This window comes from Phaethon aethereus (assembly GCF_964289735.1).
Source record: "Phaethon aethereus genome assembly, chromosome: Z".
Classification (NCBI taxonomy): Eukaryota; Metazoa; Chordata; class Aves; order Phaethontiformes; family Phaethontidae; genus Phaethon; species Phaethon aethereus.
The window spans coordinates 3,539,920-3,558,520 of NC_138577.1; the positions used below are offsets into that span (position 1 = coordinate 3,539,920).

General features: G+C 46.5%; 1 protein-coding gene across 1 annotated transcript in view; it reads left to right on the forward strand.

Moving 5' to 3' along the window:
* LOC309415844 (unconventional myosin-Vb-like) overlaps nt 1–18,601 on the forward strand; it is a gene marked incomplete at its 3' end in the record, with an annotated part of 151,388 nt that overhangs the window by 31,634 nt on the left and 101,153 nt on the right. Inside the window, exons 3-4 of the mRNA XM_082013501.1 lie at nt 2,986–3,157; nt 5,415–5,559. Coding sequence (XP_081869627.1) covers nt 2,986–3,157; nt 5,415–5,559 — 317 coding nt within the window. The remainder of the gene's footprint in view (nt 1–2,985; nt 3,158–5,414; nt 5,560–18,601) is intronic.

An 18,601-nucleotide genomic window follows, 5' to 3' on the forward strand; every position in this document is an offset into this window, starting at 1 on the left:
TTTCCCACATGTGGTGCCTGGTGTAGCAGGAAAAATAAATATATTTTTCATGAAGAATTCCCGCTAAATGAGCTTTCTTCACTGAGCAGATGGGATTTCCTTAATTGTCTGGAGGATGAACTGCCATGTAGTTAAAAGGGTTAATAGAGGCCACTTTCTCCAAATTGAAAATGCTCTGAGGAGGGTGAGTAATTAATGTCCCCTGCCAGCCGACCATTTCCATACTGCTGGGAATATTTTCACCCTATTACTTAATGGGAAGATGGAGAACGGGAATGAGAGATGCCTGATTAGGCTGTTCATCAAAACAATTCTTCTTTCGGAGCAGCAAGCATGGGCTGTTTGCAGTATGTGAATGTGCCAGGTTTGCAAAGAAAGTCATTCACGTTGAAATCTGCGCTCAGTGCATGGTGCTGTTGGCTCTTCCTGGGTCAGCCCTGGCTGCGGTTGCTGTCCTCCCCAATTTGCTCTTCTAGCATAGGGCAGCTTTCTGAGGAGGGTAAAGAATGGATGATGGTCTTCTCGGAGATGCTTTTTTCCCCTCTGTGGTGATAAATCTGAATGAGGAGATGCACAGATGCCACCTCGCTGTCCCTTGGAAGCATCAAGCATGTTCTTGTAGGACCATGAGTCACTGCCATTTGCTTCTTGGTGAGCTCCCTGCCCAGTAGGCCTGTGGTTGGACCTCCTGTATTTGCCGTCCTGTGTCTATCAGTCCCTGTTCTAAGTCATATCGGTCATCATTTGAGCATACCTTTTTCTCTAATGACATGATGGTCGTGACTATGCGCGTGGTGAGGCACTGGAACAGGTTGCCCAGAGAAGTTGCAGATGCCCCGTCCCTGGAAGTGTTCAAGGCCAGGTTGGACGGGGCTTTGAGCAACCTGACCTAGTTGAAGATGTCCCTGCCTGTGGCACAGGGGGTTGGAACTAGATGATCTTTAAGGTCCCTTCCAGCCCAAACCATTCTGTGATTCTGTGATGCTTTGTGCTCATGATGCACGCATGATGCTCACAACGGGCATGTTTCTACCGTTCCAGTCATTCCACACAGTGGCTTCTCCCTGCTTCCCAGTGGCATCTGATGCCATAGGGATGACCCTCGATGCAGGTTTTTTACGTTGTTTTTCTCTTGCTCCTAAGGCAAGAAGATAGAAACCTTGGAGAAACCAAGCAACAATGCTCTCAAGCCTTTGCAAGAAACTAGTGACAGATGTGAAAAGCACTACAGACTTCAACTCAGGGGCAGCTTTCATGAGCAGCACTAATGGGTGCCCTTTTTGGGGTGCCCAGCAGAGATGGGTGCTTGGGTGCAGGTGGGTGCCCATCTCATCCACAGCAGCTCCTTCCTACCACTTGTGGTGCTTGGACTGCCAAAGGACATTTACACATATTGCTGAGTGCTGATGTCTTCTTTTCTGGTTGAGATCTTCAGCAGGTTTAGTACTTGGGGGGAGAGGGAGTAAGATTTTCTTTTTTTCTCTTTAATCTGGATATTTCCCTGGAAACCGCAGGGGCTAAGAAGTCCTGCAAGGTCTAGCCTTTTTGTACAGCTGAGTTTAGAATCAGCAACATTACAGTACAAGGAGATTAAAGGATTACTAGGTGGTGTAGATGGTAGCTTAATAAGCATGTCACTGTTACAGTGAAACACAGGAACATCTCATTTTGTGGTTGTGCTAACTGCGGGTGCTCCCAGGGACCCCTGTTTGATGATCTTCCATGTGAAACCCTGCCTGGACCCAAGTCACGTTGGGCTGAAAAGCTTTAGTGAAGGGAAACAGTGCATGTGTGCACCGATGGAGATACTACGCATACAATTCTTTGGGGGTTTTGAAGCTGTTGAAAACCTTTTGTTCCTGACAGCCAACATGCATTACCCAACTGTTCAGTGATTCTCATTTGTCCCTGTGCTTTAAGTGAATGTTCGTGGATTTTGTGGTTTCTGGCTGTGCTCTGTATGCAAGAGTACTCCTGAATGAAGAGCTGATTTTTAAATATCACAAGGGATCCCTGGTGTGTTTGCCATTAAGATGTGAGACTAAGTGCAAACTCTTGAAAATTGGCATGGCAATGTGGAATTGGAGTATAAAACAAGCCTGAGGTTGTCAGATGTGCTGTGTGAACCTGTCCTTGTGCTCTTGGGTCACCTATTCCTGTGCTCTTTGCACAGGCAGTGATCCAGTGCCAGTGCAATGGTGGTGGTGTCCTTTTGCTTGCAAACGGGGATTCTTCCCTTCTGCTGGGAGCTGAGCATCGGGACCCCTTCCCGAGACACCCTTTGGGAAGCAACATCACAGGCAATTTCTTTCTTCCTCTGCTGTAAAGGGAAAAATTACACTTTTTCTTTAGTTGGTGGCTCTGTTGTTCATTGGGGATGAGTCAAAAATAGTTAGCATATGGGCAGCCGTATGCTTCAACGGCATAACCTGACTCTTCAGATATCGAAGCAGCAGGGACTCCGTGTTTCTCCATGTCCTTTTCTGCCTGAAGGTGTGTAAGATTTTGAGTATGAAAGTAACTTGAATTAAAAACGAGTTGAGAAATCACTCTGGTGGGAAGAATATGGTCTAGTTTGAAATGAGGCTGCTTTTCAAAGAGCATGAAGATGCTTAGATCAGATGAAGCTGTGGTTTTCTGTATGGTACCTGTTAGTAACCTGCTTAGAGCTGGCTAAAGGCTATTTGCCCCAAGGCTGGTCTGAAAATAACTCGGTTATGCTTGGGTTGGTGCTTGTGGACCATCAGTTTCCACCAGGGCCATCTGTGGGCCAGCTCAAAGCCATTTACCAAGGGGATGATGTCACCTGGTAGCGTGTCATCACGGTCTCTATAACATTTAGCATATAAGGGGTTTTCATCTCATTTAGAGCAGGATGTGTAAGTATTTTATGGTATCAACATGGAGTTATGCTTGTATAAGTTATAAGCATTAAAGGAGCTGTTGTGTTTTCTGCTCTCATGTTCCTCATGTGTGTCTCTTCAGCTCTACGAATATCCTATTGACCTCCAAGGAGATGACCTGCCTTTCCTGCGCAATCCAGATATCCTGGTGGGAGAGAATGACCTGACGGCTCTGAGCTACCTGCACGAGCCCGCAGTCCTCCACAACCTCAAAGTCAGGTTCCTTGAGTCCAACCACATCTACACATACTGTGGTGAGTGTCCAGGCTGCCCATTCAGCTCCTGGAAAGCAGTGTGTTAGAGCATGTCCACCTACAAGTATCCTGAGACCACAAGCCAGAGACTATGACATGAGGAAGGTCAGAGGGCTGTGAATTTAGGGTGGGTGGGAGACACGAGTGTGTGACAACAAGCTTTAGGTTGCAAAACCAGAGGTGGTTTTTGAGGGTTGGTGTACTGTGAACTTCCTGAGCTCCTGGTCCATGTATGTAACTCTTGCTGGAAATGTCTTGCCAGATGAGTTTGAGGCCAACTTTGCATGAGCTTGGCAGTCTATGGGGGGAAAAAAGTAGGACGTAGCAAACTGCTGGAGAACAGTAGTGTCCCAGAAAGATGCAATCCAACTGAGAAATGTCCATAGTGGGTTTTCCTCCTGAAAGGCTGCAAAAACACCTTGCTGCACTGCTGTTGCCTTTCTTTTCTTGATGACTTTGGGAGTTGCTGAACTCTTAAATTCAAAGCAAAAAGAGAGTAGGTGTGAACTTGGGTTTATCATTCCTGGGAAGGGTGGTCTGCCAAAACCATTCAAGACAGCAGTTTCCTGAATGGACAGCAACAAACTGCAACCTCAAAACAGAGGAAGAAGGCAGTTCAGCCATTTTTACTCAGTTACCTTGGAGAATATTGGATGTTGAACCCTCTTGCTGGCACTCCAGATGACCTTGCTAGCAGTGATGCAGACTAACGATTTTCTGAGCGGTGAGTTGCAAGATTTCGGCGAAATGCGTGGGACTGTTTGTGTGGCAGGGTTAACGGCTGGTAGGTACAGCTATGATTAAGTGCTGCAACTTTTGCTGAGGAAATGCTTGGCAGGAGGAGACTCTTTAGAGTAACACCCTTGAAATACGTTGTCTTAGCAGGTAATAGTGGTGACTTTACACATCATTACAAATTTAAAGGAATGTTAGACTACAGGCATAACTTGCAGCCTTTTGCTGCTGCATGTGTGCTCCCAGTCAGCTGCAAGCTTGCTTTCATCCAAAATCAGTGAGGTTTCATTAGTGCAGCTTCTTGCGAAGGTTTATGATAATTCTGAGCACAGCATCGCGTTAATGAAGGTGCATAGGTTCAGGCTTAGCCATTTGGGCTTAGCAAATGCAGGTCTAGCTACAAAGCACTGTGCAAGGTGCAGCGTACCTTGTGCTCTGGCTATAAAGTAGTTGAGAAGGAAAGTGCTTATCTGGCAGCAGGCGCTGAGGCTACTACTGCTCTTCAGCTCGGTGTGCGTCGTGGCTGCAGGCGTGTTTTCGGGGTGACGAAAGGAAAGAGATGTGTGACTTTAAAAGAGCCAAGATGCAAACAGATAGGAGCAGGGCATGGTGAGGTGGAGCTGTCGGGTTGATGTCCCACGGAGGCAGGTAAAGTCACTTAGCTGACCTTCACCTTTCGTTGCAGGTTAAGCCATGCTGGTGTTTGCTGCAGGCTGAGAGTTCCTGTGCTTTGCTGTAATTTGAGTGTGCCTGAGCCCTGATTTGGCTGGGCTGGGAGGGCAGCACCCACTCCCAACCAGCCATGTGCTCTCCGGAGCTCCTTACAATAACAATTTAAACTTGTAAAACCTGAAGGTACTTTGGAGGTGGAACTTGTGAGCGCCTCAGTTTTGCAGGGTGCGGACCAGCTCCCTCGAGCGCGCAGGTAGCACCATGCATGGCTTTGCCTCTCATTAATTCCTGGGCTCACTGCCTCCTCCAGGCAGGCACGACGTTCCTAGAGCTGGAGAGGAAAGAGACATTAAAGCTTTAATGCAGGCTCTGGCATTCCTTACCTGTGACTTACGCATTTCATTTTGATTTGAGTACATTCTTTGTTATGAGCTTTTACTCAGAACTTAAGACGGGGAAATCTGGGATATTTGTTTGGGTCTAGCAGAGTTTTGATTGCATAGGAATTGCTTTTCTGAAGTGATGGCTCAAGCACTGTTTAGCTCTTCTTCTCACTCCTCCTGCAAAGTCTGGCTTCACACAATGAAGATTATTATACATTTGCTCTTCTAACCAGTTTCCTGTGCCTACTCTGTAGCTGTACTGGAGCTTATAGCTTTGCTATCAAAGCATAGCATTTTGAAGGAGATGCTGAGATAAGAATTAGGAATCCTTCCCTAGTCCCTTCTCATCCTTTTTTCTTTTCCCCTCCACGCATCATATTTAAAAAAATTGATTGAAACCACTAACGTAAGTCCTGAAAAGTCTGAAGCTTGGTTTGTAACATATCTGTCTATTAATCTGTTCAAAGGTATTGTACTTGTTGCCATCAATCCATATGAGCAGCTGCCAATCTACGAACAAGATGTCATCTACGCATACAGTGGCCAAAACATGGGGGATATGGATCCTCACATCTTTGCGGTGGCAGAAGAAGCCTATAAGCAGATGGCCAGGTGAGTGAGCGCTCAGTTGAGGGGGTCGGATCGAACGCGGACAAATACCCAATTAAATATTACAAATATGCAGTTAAAGTGAAGTTGTGGAAAAGAGAGTCAAACTTCCAGATTTTCATCTCTGCTGAGAATACGGGGTCTTCTGTGGCGCTTTTACAACCCTGAGTTGGTATGGCATCTCCCCAGCATGATGGCTGTCTTCAGCCGTGGATGCTGTAGCTCTGTCCTTCTTCTACGAGATGCAAGGCTTGGTTCCTGTGGCAGCCTGCCTTGCACAGTGCAGAACTGCTTCACGCTGAAAGCTCTTTGAGGTCAGGCATTTCTAATTAATTCTGCTTACTGGCTTGACCCCATTGTCGGCTGCCGAGACTGCTGGGCAGGCTGGGCTAATGGGGATCTCTGTGTCCCCAGAGACTCGTGGGTTGGGTGCAATCGTGATTCATATGGGGATCCTTCTCCGCTTGCTGCTTGGATGAGTTTCCTGGAAGAAATTCAAACCACTCTGCAAATGTCATGTTTAATAGCGTAGAAGAAACTGCATTTCAGATGATTTGGTAAGATAATCAGACTAAACCCAGAAGCTAATGTTGGTTGTCTTTATGGAGACATTGATTTTGAGTTAGGATGTGACTGGCCGATATTTGGAGATACTTTTGGGTCCTTCAAAGCACTGTCTTCACCAGATGAACGTGCTGTGACTTTTATTTCTGTGTTTGTTATGTTGCTGAGGACAGATGCAGGATTTTGTTCTCACTAGATAAGCTATGATCTAAAAGAGAGGAGAGGAAGCTGAAAGTTGTTGCACCGGGGATCATTTTATTATAGTTGTCTGGACTTGCAGAGTTTAGATGTGCTTAGTGTGTTTAGATTTGCTTGTGGATTAGCTGTAATTTTTATACAGCCCTGTCTTTTAATAGCAAGAGTAAGCACTGAACCATTTACCAAGGGTTTCAGCCTGTTTTCTGCCGTGGCTTGGCTGTAAGTGGCGAGTTAGGGTGTGGTTTTAATCAAAGATGAGCCAGAGTTCAATCCCGAAATGCATCTAGAGGAGCACTGCCATGGGCAGAGGTCAGATGGGTTGTACCCACACTGACTCCAACCTGCAGCGCAGACCTCCTGCAAGTGCTAGTGCTTTGGGCAAAACTGGTTTGGGAAGAATTTAGAAATTTGGGGAGCTGTTTATAGAAAGAGGAAGGCTTAGGACTGTGTCCTTGTTACACAAATCCAGGCTGAGCAGCAAGCTGCGTGGTTCTTTGTAGAAGACGTCAGGGTTTGCTGACTGATGTGGACAGGACTCATGGATTTTTATGGGCATACATCTAAAATATAAGGCAACTGCTTGCTTTTCTGCTGAAGTCTGTGCTGGGAAAGACTTGGCACTTTCCCACATCTCTCTGTTTTTGCAGCCAGTGGGCTAACCGACAGCTCCAGCCAGAGATGCTCAAGACTCTGCTCTCCTCCTTGCCAGAGTAAATCTACTTTTGACAGCCACCCATCTAACTTGTAACTGCTAGCTGTGGATGGTAGGGAGTGCTCTGTTTGCAAGGGACATGGAATAACCGCCCTCAAAGCTCTTAAACAAGGCACTCGCTGTTCAGCGCTGCTCTGGTGCTCTCTGTCTCAGGCTGGTATTATGGTAATTGCAGGCTTGGGTACAAAGGAGGGGTTCAAATGGGGCTGAAAAGAGATTGTAAAGTGGGTTATAGGAACCTGCCTGGTTATTTGAAACGTGCCTTAAAGTGTATTTTAAACCTGAAAGCTTTTGAGTGGACGTTGTGTTCTTTGCAGTTTGATCCGGGCTTTTCCCTCTGCAGTGCTGTGGAGAGAGTGGTGGAGATGCTTGAGCAGGGCATGTGGATGGCATGTCTCATGAGTGCTGGATGTAGTGCCTTGGACAGGGCTTCTTTTTGCCTTTTTTCTTTTTTTTTTTTTTTTTTTAAACAGAATTACTGACTCTGTGGGGTGCCTTGTATCTGCAGCTCTGCTTTAGGCAATTGGGATGCACGTGAGCATGGTGGGACACGGGTACTTGGGCAGCTCAGCCATCAGGATGGAGATCTGTGGGCATGTTAAACCTAAACGGGTGCAAAAGCATTGCTTGTTTTGCAGTGGCTTAGCTTTTAAACAATTGCACTATGTCTCGTGCATTTTATTTGAATTTCTCTGGTTTTCTTTCAACAAGAGTGTCCTCAATGTGAGTAAGAAAATCAAACAGGTAGAACAAGCTTTCTCTGTGAAAGATTGCTTGGAAACAGCTGATGTTATTTGCAACATCACTAAGACGAAAGGTGCTGAGCATATAACTTGCTGGAGCCATCGAAAAGTTGTTGCTGCATGAGCTTGTCCAGTGTTTGGTGGTGTGTCATCTCCGAGGTTTGCAATGAACAGCTTCTTCATTTTCATGCTTTTATATATGTCCGTGAGATAATATTCATGCAGTTTGTGTGGCAGAGTGGAATTTCATTAGCTGACTCTGTTAACTGCTTCCTCGAGATCACACACTGTGCTGGGGTAATAAGCCCTCCAAAAAAAAAAAGAGTTGCTGAAATGGTGCTTGCGACTTTTTTGGGGCCACAGGCAAACAGTGCAAACTTGGAGCGAGTGTGTGAGCGGGCCAGTGGTGCCAGCTTCTCCCTTGCTGCAGGCTTTCAAGTTGCAGCGGTCCTCTGAGGGCAAACTTTTCGTCCTTTTCATGAAGACCTGGATAAAGAAGGCTGCAAGGTGTGTCATGTTTTTATAGGACAAACACAGCAAGGGCATAATTGGGAACCATGAAGTCACCTTGAATAGCTCTTCCTCAGTGCAGAAGGCAAGGGTTTTTTTATGTATATACACCCACAAATATATATATAAAACTAGATTTTTATATATGTTATATAAAATATATAAAATGCGTAATTTATATATGTTTTAATATATATATTTTAGCTTTATTAGTGCCCCAGAGCACACTGGGAAGATGCAGTGGAGGTGACTGACTGGGGCTGAGTGGTTGCAAGGAAAAAGGGCACAAAATGTAAGATTCCCTGTTAAATGAGAAAAGTTGGAGGCAATTAGATTTTTTTCATTCTCTAGGCTTCTAGGATACCATTGCCATGTAGAGGCAGGGTGCCAGGGCAGAACTTAAGACATTTGCTGGTGTACAAGTGTTCGTAAAGTTGTCCTGTGCTTTCTTGCCTGCCTGGAGCTGGTAGTGTCCATGAGATGGGACTGGAGGCATCTTCACAGGTGGCTGTGAATCCTGTGTCTGGTCTTGTCCTGTCAAGAGGAAATGCCAATTTAAAAGAAAAAAAGAAAAAAATAAGGGGAGGTGGACAGGAGAAAGCTGTAGGTGGGCTGGACAAAGGGCTGCAGAGGGTGTGTAACAACATTTGATCCCTTTTTGGGGGACAAAACCGTTCACAAGGCATCTGAACACCTACTACCATTTGGGCGTGGGTTAAAACTCGCCTTTAAATTAAAGCTTTTCCCAAAGAGGATGCTTTGCAAAGAGTTGCTTTGCAGCACTTGCATGTAAAACAGCTTAGAAAAAGGCAAGTGATTAAAATTCATATGTGACAGCCGCTAATTTTTCCGGTGACCAGCTCTTTAGAAACTCCCTGCACACCCAGTGTGAGACTTAGCACACTTGGTTCATTGAAACAATATTGTTTTAGGCAAAATACACAGCATGGAGCTAATTTGCTCCAAGTGCTGCTACCAGAGGCGGTGGAGTCGAGTGTTGGGGTGGTGGAAGGATTCATCATTTAGTGATTGCTGAGAGCTGAGGCTGTGGGGTTTGAAGTGGTTCGTGCTTTGGGACACATGCTGTCTGCAGGGCAACGCAACCACCTCCTCCTCTGGTCTTGCTCTCTGTCATCCTGACACTACCTGGCGAGATTGGTGCCTTTTACTCCTTTGGGTGCTGCAGAAGGCATTTGTGCTCCTGAAAGGGCAGTAAAAGCTTTGGGGGAACATCCAGGATCCCTCAGAGAGCCAGCACAGCCACCGGTGCCCTGGCTGATTGCTTTTTGCTTTTCTTAGAGGAACAAAAGATCCCTTGTGTGCCCAAACCCCATCGGTGGCGCGAATTTCCTTGTGTGTCATCATTCCGGGCAGAAGCCTGGAGTCTAGCAAAAATTCCCCTTGAAACTTGATTTCTGCTGAAGTCAGCCAGACCAGCAGCTTTCCACGCACGAGCAGGGATTGTTTCTCACTTCTCCCCCTGACCCACGTTCCTCTTGATGAACGTGTCCCGTCAGTTGTTGCCAGCTCCATGGAGGTGACCCAAGTTTGCACGGTGACAATGCAACACCAACTTCCCATTCCCAGCTTTTCACGGATTTAGGTAAAGGTTAGATGTTCCCCTTCGTGTCTGCAGCCCCATTTTTCTTCTCCCCAGCTATCCTTGGCCAGCTTGGCTTGATGTTGTGGTCACTGTGTCGTCTCCAGATGCTGAGCTGAAGCTATTGGGAAAATCACTGCAGCGTGCTATAGTAGTGAACATATTTGTGTGGCTTTTCTGTCTTTGGTCCCTACCTCTTCCTTTTGTGCTGGTTGGGTTCATTCTGGGCACAGGCCAGGACTTGCTAGGCCGAGTAAGGTTTGTTAATGCCTTTTTAAAAAAATAAATCATGCATTATACTTAATAAAATGCAAAATTGAACAGCGCTAGGTGATAGAGGTCTGTGGTGTGAATAGCGTAGCTGTGGGTGATGGGGCAGGAGAATGGGCCCTCCAAAGGCTGTCAATCCATCTTTCAAAAATGGGGGACAAGTAGCGAGGTGGTCTTTGCTCAAATCGTAAATCAAACGGCAAAAGCGCTGTAAACCCCTTGCTGGATATTCTGTGTGTTTTCCAGCTAGTACGTCTGGATCTCGCCGTGATAGCAACATCATATCACATATGTGGACTTCTTAAGCGGCGTGACATGTCAGCAGTCCATGTCAGCTAATAAAATAAGCGCAATGTTCAAATCTTACAGTGAAAAAGATCTTGGGTAGTAAAGGACTTGCAAAAGCCTCCTAAGAAGAGTGTGGACAGGGTGAAGTGCCATGCTCTTTATTCACTTGTGCATCCATCAGGCTGATGCTTTCGCAGGCGCGTAATGTCTGCAAAGCTGTTCCTCCTGGCCAGGCAAAAATATCTTGATCTGATCCACGTATAACTCTGCTAAATCAGAAATACCGAACATTTTAATGTTCTGCCAGGAGCATGAAAGGGCCCTGCAGACCTTAACTGACCCTTGCAACGCTGGTGGGAAAGCAAGTGTTCTGGTAACCTGTTGGTTAGACTGGAGTTTCCTCCTTCCCAGCGTGAGGATCTCCTCGCAGCGTTGTCGATAGTTCTTGCAGAAGAAATAAAATGAGGAATGTGAGAGTGATTCGGTGGATGAGTTCAGCTTCTCTGTATCTGCAGCTCAGGTCTCATGTGTGGCTCTGTCGATACCAGATAAGCCCCGATGTCTGCGATTCAAACCAGGGTCAGCATCTACTGTGTGATTCCTAAATTACAAGTTGTATGGAAATAATCTGTGTCTTGCTGAGATACAGGTGCTGGTGGGGCTGTGCATGGCCACAACCGCGCTCTCTTCTGCTGTGGGGTGCAAGGCTGGAGCTGGAAAAGAGCAGAAATTGCGGCACCGATAGAGGCAGGGAGGGGTATGGACATGGTGCGGGATGTCTTTTGAGAGCACTTCAAATCTACAAGGGGATTTAAAACCATACAATGAGAGAGTGGGTGGGAGGGAGTCAAAAGAGAGATTAACCCCTGACAGAGATACAAGAGGAATCATACTGGCACAATAAATAAGCCTGAATGCTGCGTTACATTAAAGGCGGGGAAGGGTTTAGGTCTCCTGGTGAATGAGGCTGGGTTGGGGGTTTGCAGCAAGCTGCGGGGCTGATCTGTGCTGCGGCTCAGCAGGGCTTTGCAGCAGGTACAGTCTCAAAACTAAAGCTCTAGAATGAAAAACACTCAATAGGCTTGAATTTAGGAAGGTGAGAAACCGAGGGGGATCTCTTACGTTTAGAGGTAAAAGTGGGATAGGGAGAAGGAGAGAAGGCTTTGGAAGAGCTATCCTTTAAACATGCCGGTGCTGGTGTTAGACCTCAGGGTTTGCAAAAGCAGCTGGGGGCAACTTCTCCAGAGGTGATATAAAGAAAAAAAATAAATGGGAGAGACTTCAGATAACATTTTGCAAGGGCTGGAGGATAGACATTCCAGTCTTACTTGCCCTGCTATGGGAGACGACAGAGATGCTCTGAGGATGTGGCCAACTAGGTGGTGGGTTTATTTGTTGTTTTTTTAGTTTCCCCCCTTTTTCTTTTTTTTTGGCAATTTGGAATGAGAATGGTGCTATTTGCTAGCAACTTTAATCATAAATGAGACATCCCTTATAGAAAAATCATAAATACTCATAATGGGACAGCACTGGCATGGGAGAGCTTAAGGTACAGAAAGGTCAGTGTCTGACCAAGAGTAACGATTGTGCCTGTGAAATACCACCGACTTGGAAGGAGTCATAATAGGCTACATCAGACACATAACTACTGCTGTGATGCAGGAGAACTGTTTGAGCTCTGAGGTGTGAAAATGAGAGTCATAATTACATCAGAGCACAAAGACTTGCGATTGCCCTTGCCTGCCTCCCAGCCACTGCTTGCCATCCCACATCCTCAGTGAGGTTCTGGAGACCTCAGGATGGAGAACCCAGAGAACGCACCCAAAAGTCAATGGTCCCGTTGATTTCTGAAAATCTCTTTCTGGGGTTTTCCTAATGTATATCAACTGTAATTAATTAGATTGTAGTGTAGGAGTTTTACAAGCATCAATGGCGGATGATGGTTGAGGTGATGAAGTCTGTAAGAAGGATGTTCTTTCTGGGACTGCCATGGGGTGGAAGAACAACTGACTTGTCCTGGTGCCTGCAGAGCTTGACTAATTGGGGTAGCATCATGCAAGCTTGGGGAGCTGAAAGCCGGCGTGATTCTTGCCCCCGTGTGATCCTTTTTAGGAGGATGCAGCACAAGGCCTCCTCCGTCTGCAGGGCTGCAGTGCTCCACAGGGGCCGACTGCTCGTGGGAGGCTTGAGTTGGAGCCAGGGATGTTCTGTGGTGAGATCCCAGCGCAGGAAAGAGCATCGGGGTGCCAGAGAGCTGATAAAATTGGCTGGGTGCATGTGTTGCTCTCATTAGAAACAGCGCACAAAAGAATTGCTGACCTCGTTTTAGTGTGGCCGAGGAGCTTGTGTTCTTCTCCAACGGGGTATGCAAAGTATAAATCCTGGGAGAAGGTCATCCTTCCTGCCTGCCCTCAGGAATTGATGGAAAGACTGGAGACAGCTCAGCATTTTGCAGAAACATTGAGCACGCAGGATTTTCCTTGCTACTGAAGGGGCATTTCCAGCTGGCTGCACAAAGCAGTCCGGGGAGAAAGTAGTTTAATGAGCCAGGACCAGTGGGACTCCCAGTGCCCTTGCAGGAGGAGTAACTGGTTTGCTGGAGCATCGCATAAAAGCGCTCTGACCTCTGCAAAGACATCTTAATTGCACCGTGATATTTGATCTCAGCGTTAGAAACGTCGGATTGATATGCCTGTTAAATAGTGTTGTACAGAGGGAAGGTAAGGCTTTGTGCCGCTGGTGACCGCTGCAGAAGATAAGGTTGATTTGCACGTTGCCTGTTCTTTAAGCGCCATACGGCATGCTCATCCTTTCTCGTTCAGGGACAAACTGGTACTTCTAGGCTTTTTCCCAGCAGCGGAGAGATTCAAGCCTGTAAAACCCAGGTGTGTGTGAGCAAATTGGCTCCAAAGCTGTGCAGGATGAACCCCAACAGGTACATCGTGCCCGATGCATCTTCTTGAGTAAGAGCCTGGATAGGCTGTGCATGACCAAACATCCCCCGCGGAGACTCGCAACAGCTGAGTGGTGTTATGCCAGGCTTTGGCGTTGCTGAAATGGGATATTGCTGTTTTCTTTCTCTAGTTTGTTGCGTTAAGGTGCAACGTTATCTTTACAGTTGTGATGGTACCAGCGTGTGGAAGGGCTACAGAAACTTTTGATGGTTCTGGCCAAAATGTATTTTGGAGCTGTGTTGTGGCCCATATGGGTGTAGGTTGTTGGTGAAAAAATTGCATTCTTCTTCCCCATCAGTATAAGCTACTGCATGAAAAAAAAATTAAAAAAAAAAAACAAACTGTATAGGGTAATCCATGCTATTTAGGAAAGGTGTGATGTAAAAAAAAGACCCAGATGAATATATAGCATGTGAAAAGCTGTCCTTATGTTGCTACTGGCTTCAGCAGCTGCAGCATAAAACATGCATTTAGAGCAAATGTTTGATAATACAAACAGAAGGCATGTCCTTAAACACTCTTGTTTGACTGGATGCTAAATAGTATCTTTTTGGGTTTCTCTGGGGGAAATACCCCAAAGTTGTGTTTTTATGTTTGTGTTGACCGATGACGCCAGGCGTGGTATTCTAAAAACCCAAATTAAAGCCAATAAGTGAAACAAGCTGCCACTGCTCTTGGCAGCGATACTGCTCCAAATTCCAGTTACCCTACTGAAATGGGAATGATTCCTGGCTTTGGAGGTCGTTTCAGAGGTGGGTCTTGTCATAATGCTGCAATGCTCTGAGTTTTATCTTCATGGTGTGCAACTTCCGGTTATTCATTTGAAGGCCGCGTTAGAGAGTCTTGGTTTTTCATTGCTGTTGTTAGCACTTGGGGGATGCAATCCAACAGTAGTTAAATTACTGCATTTTTATATATCACTAACAACGCAATGTAGTAGCGACGCTCATTTTTAGCCTTCACAGCACTGTCAATACAGAAGTGTATTTGAGCCTGTTGTACATTGGGGCTTTATGGGTGTTCTTGTTGTGGTCAGGCTGAATTCGAACTACAAGACCTAAAGCATTTTTAATCTTCACGTTGCTTTATGAACACTAATCCTCTGAGCATCCTGAAAGAAGTAGGTTAAATATGATTTCCATGGTGGAAATGCAGAGAGACTCATTGACTTGTTCCACGACATGGAGAATTAGTGTCGGATCCGGGATTAGAGCTGGAGTGACCCCTGATAATTATTCACAGGCTCTGGCTCTGCCCTTGTTTTGCTTTGGATATTTTTCCCCTCTCAGAGGAGCTGTGTTTTTAGGGCAACTGGTTTTGTGCTCCCCGCTGAGGTCAAGGTGAAGTTGTGCCCCGGTTTGCTTAAGCTGCTGGTGCCAGTGATGATTTTCTGAAGAGATGACTCTGAAAACAACTCCTATAAGTTTTAGGTCCCTTCTTGTGGCTTTATATTTACTGCTTTAAAGAAAGCTGACACTGGAAAAATTCTGACTGTGATTTAGTTCTGGAGAAGATTTGGGGTCTATTTGTTATGAAATACTGCTTTCAAGCAGTGTTGGTGAAGGCTAAGGATCTTGGGTGTATACAGGTGTACTGAGATGTCCCCTGCCTCTTCTTGACAGACAGAGGGGTGGTGGGAACCATCACTCTCCTTAGGTTCAACCCCTTTGCTATTCACAGAGTCACAGAATCATTAAGGTTGGAAAGGACCTTTAAGATCATCAAGTCCAACCATTAATCCAGCGCCACCGTGTCCCCTAAACCATGTCCTGAAGCACCACATCCACACGTTTTTTGAACACTTCCAGGGATGGCGACTCCACCACCTCCCTGGGCAGCCAGTTCCAATGCTTGACCACCCTCTCGGTGAAGAAATTTTTCCTAATATCCAATCTAAACCTCCCCTGGCGCAACTTGAGGCCCTTTCCTCTCATCCTATCGCTGGTTACTTGGGAGAAGAGACCAACACCCACCTCACCACAGTCCCCTTTCAGGTAGTTGTAGAGAGCGATAAGGTCTCCCCTCAGCCTCTTCTTCTCCAGACTGAACAACCCCAGTTCCCTCAGCTGCTCCTTATCAGACTTGTGCTCCAGCCCCCTCACCAGCTCCGCTGCCCTTCTCTGAACACACTCAAGCACCTCAGTAGTAGTAGCACTTCTTGTAGTGAGGGGCCCAACACTGAACACAGGATTCAAGGTGCGGCCTCACCAGTGCCGAGTCCAGGGGCACGATCCCTGCCCTGCTCCTGCTGGCCGTGCCATTGCTGATACAGGTCAGGACGCTGTTGGCCTTCTTGGCCACCTGGGCACACTGCTGGCTCATGTTCAGCCGGCTGTCAGCCAGCACCCTCAGGTCCTTTTCTGCCAGGCAGCTCTCCAGCCACTCCTCCCCAAGCCTGTAGCGTTGCATGGGGTTGTTGTGACCCCAGTGCAGGACCCAGCACTTGGCCTTATTAAAACTCATACAGTTGACCTCTGCCCATCGATCCAGCCTGTCCAGATCCCTCTGCAGAGCCATTGCCATGGTTTGACCATTCCCTTTCCTGCAATGAGGAGTACTCAGGGATCTTCAGCCCTGACTGAACCAGGTAAACTGATGGAAAAATCATATATTACAATGACTAATGACATTCCCTGTGTATGGAAACACTGAGCAGTGCCTCACCTCTGATTGCTTTGATGCAACCAAAATGTGCACAGCTCTTAGTACAGTTGGAAGAGCTGTGTCCAGCTGGGTAGGTTTGAAGATTGGACGTTTGTAGACACCATTCCCAGGCTGTTTGGAGGCACCTCTGAGGGTAGCGGTATTCTCTGCATTGCCGCAGAGTGCAGGACCAACCACTTAAACAAGCAGGGAAATCTGTTTCCTTGATGCAAAGGCTGGTAATTAGCAGCTAGTCCTAATTGGTGCAAGTGTCTGTTTGAAGGGCCCTTTCTCTGCATAGACAACTGACTTCCCCCTCCTCCCCCCCCCCCCCCCCCCCCGGGCAGCACCTTTAGATGTTGCCTTAATAAAAAAAACATTATGTTTTTCACATATTGTGAAAACTCCAGTGACTGCCACCTTCATTTTGCTGGGCTGGATGCCTTGCCCGTCTCATGCTGTGTGCGTGGCCAAGGCTGAGAGCCTCGATGGGTGTTGCTCACAACATGACAAATGTCTGTAAACAAAAAAAGATGTTACTCACCTGCATAGCAGCTTATGAACAGATATTACTGCTGGAAGAGGGCACATCGAAATAGCGAAGTGAAGCAAAACATTCAGATTGCACAGACAGCCAGCAGTCTGTAGGCTGTATCAGATACCACCACCATTTGCAGCCCTCAACTTTGGAGGTGCTGTTGCCCCGTGCATTGAAGAAATACTCCTGGACTTTGTTGTGGTTGGACTTCTGTGCCTTGGTGGTTTTGTAAGTGTCTCTGATGGATGGAGGCTATAGCTGAGATCATGATATTAGTTTTCCAGGTTGTGGGTCTTCCTGGCTAGTAGCTCTAAATGAAGAAACAACAGTACTGCAGACCTATGGGAGTGGGAGTTGGGAAGTTGCATCTTTAAGCGCCTCATACCTGGTTTTGAGCTGTAGCAGTGGAATGTGGTGGGAGCAGCATCTTCAGCCATTGTGGAAGCCTAATCCACATTGCACACCTCGTGTTTCTGGATGAGTGTGAGCACGTCGTATGCCGGCGTGTGTGCGTCGCATGAGCTGTGTTTGCAGCGGGGAGAAGAGCACCGATGCCCGTTGTAGCAGCATAACAAACTGTGGTGGCAACCCCAAGGTCCACAGGAACCATCCAAACCCCAGCAGGAGAGGTGACAGCATTGCTGTGCTGCAGCAGAGCCCGTATTCACACATAACATTTCATTTCATCTGGGCTTTATTTCCATAATAATTTTCTTCTGTTCTGATGCTGCTAAAATTGACTGTATTTCAAGCAGCTGTGTAGCATACTGCACCTGCACAACACCCAAATGCTTCAGTACTTTTTTTATTCCATGCTGAATACAAACAGGTCCTGCCTGGTTTTAACTGTTTCTCCTCCCTGCGTGGCCTGTTTGCTACCAGCCGCTCCATGGTGTTCATCTATCTTCCCCTGCTGGCACCAGCAACAGGTTAACTTGCACACCAAAGAAGGGAGAGTCTTTGCGGCCTTTATTCCTGAAGGCTTTTATTACTGAAGTTGGAAAAGAAATGTCTGAACATGAATTTCCCACCAAAAAACCATCAACAGAAGAGACACATTACTGCAAGTGCAGGAGCTGGCATGGCCTTGCTGTTTTGCTTGGAAGCTAGCAGCTTTCCTTTTTATTTTATTTTATTTATATAATACAACTCCAGAAGTTTTCTTGTGCCATGGAGAACCCACCTGACCCATTTCATGTAGCAGCACATCAGCTGTTAGGGCAAATTTTTGAGAAACTCTGGAAAAACGTGACCTGGCAGAGCAGCTGCAATAGCAGTAAATGGTGTTGGCCATGGTTTTTTATCACTAGGTTCAATGTCTTTTAGAGAATGATAGTACTTTTAAAAAGACAAGCCAAAGGGAGGAAAAACCGCTTGGGTTGCAATATAAAAGGCAGTTTCTGATGGGACCTGAAGCCTGTGGAGACTGTGGGTCTGGAGAGCTCCTTGGATAGGCTTCCTGGTGGGTTGGTCTCTGCTTCCTCCAGCCAGGCACACCCCAATAGCTGATAGGGAGAAGTTATGAAAGAGATCAAAATCAGTAATTAGAGGTCTTAGTTATGAATCTTAGATAGGAAACAACAGGTTACAAAATTTACCTTGTAGCAGTGCTGACTGGACGTCAAGTAATGCATAATTTCTCTTTTTTGAGCTTTCTTGGCTTCATTCAACTGAAGAGTCTCTCCCAAACTGGTGTAGTTTTCATCTTCTGGCTTAAGCAAAAAAAAAAAAAAAAAAGGTGGGAAATGTTTCCTGAAACGTGCTGCTTGGGCAGTACCTGTTATGCTGAGTAGGGTAAGCAGCAATAATTCTCAACTAACTTTTATGCAAGTGCGGCTCTAAGCCAAGCCACCTTTGCATTTGCAGAGCTCCTTTTGCAGGCCCAGCACTTGTTGGCAGAGATCTTGGTTGTCACCTCTTTCTTCTGCTCCCCCCCCACCTCTGGTGAAGAATAGTCCATTCATCTGCCAAAGCCTCTCTGTCTGCTCCGTCCTCCATAGCTGACATGAGTTTTATGCATTGCAT